Source organism: Electrona antarctica, assembly GCF_951216825.1.
Source record: "Electrona antarctica genome assembly, chromosome: 21".
NCBI lineage: Eukaryota > Metazoa > Chordata > Actinopteri > Myctophiformes > Myctophidae > Electrona > Electrona antarctica.
In genome coordinates, this window is record NC_136802.1 from 41202817 (window position 1) to 41203629 (window position 813).

At 53.5% G+C, this 813-nt stretch overlaps 1 protein-coding gene across 1 annotated transcript in view; it reads left to right on the forward strand.

Moving 5' to 3' along the window:
* LOC306914393 (leucine-rich repeat and calponin homology domain-containing protein 4-like) overlaps positions 1-191 on the forward strand; it is a gene marked incomplete at both ends in the record, with an annotated part of 18144 nt that extends 17953 nt beyond the window's left edge. Inside the window, one exon of the mRNA XM_079491387.1 lies at positions 1-191. This exon is cut by the window's left edge and continues 97 nt beyond it. Coding sequence (XP_079347513.1) covers positions 1-191 — 191 coding nt within the window.
* Positions 192-813: the final 622 nt, after the last annotated feature.

An 813-nucleotide genomic window follows, 5' to 3' on the forward strand; every position in this document is an offset into this window, starting at 1 on the left:
AGAGGCTGGAGGAGGAGGAGGAGGAGGAGACCTCCCCCCCCCTCCGCCGCGGCGCCTCCCAGCACTCCTCGCCGCCTTCTCCTTCCTCCTTCTCGTCTTCTTCTTCTCCGCTGCTATCCACAGACTTCCTGCTCGTCTACGTGGCGGCCATGACACTGCTCTACGTGCTCTACTGTTACGTCCTCGGATAGAGGAGACTCCAACCCCCCCGTTCGTTACCTCCTCGGATAGTGGAGACCCCCCCCTCGCTCTCTCTCTTTCTCTCTCTCCGTCCCGCACGAAACGTAAAGACGACGGCGTGATGTCGTCGCCACGATCAAAATACCACTTTTGTGTCGTCGCGTGAACGATTTGAACCCCCGGCGTCCCTATTCTCGGGAGAACGTCTGCCAAAAAATAGCCGGTCCGCGCTGCGAGCTTGTAGACCGGCTATTTTTTGCGAGCGTGAAATAAGAGAGAACCAAATGCGCTCTTTTTACAGGTCCGTTTTATCAAGTATAAAAGGGTTTAAGTGGAGCTGAATTCGCGGCACAATAAAAGCTTAATTCATCCTAGCGTATGACGGAGGACAATTCAAAATTCCACGATACGATTATCGCAAGCGTTTTTTTTTTAACGACATACACTAATAATAGCGATCATCGACCCGTCCCGAGGAATGTGAGACACAAAGCCTTACTGCTCCCCCTACTGGCCACCGGGGACACTGCTGCTGCTGCTCACAACGCGTGCGTGTGCGCCGCTGACGAGGTACTCTCGTTGTTGTGCATAATGTCTGTGACGACCCGGAGATCAAATAGCATTGCAACACTT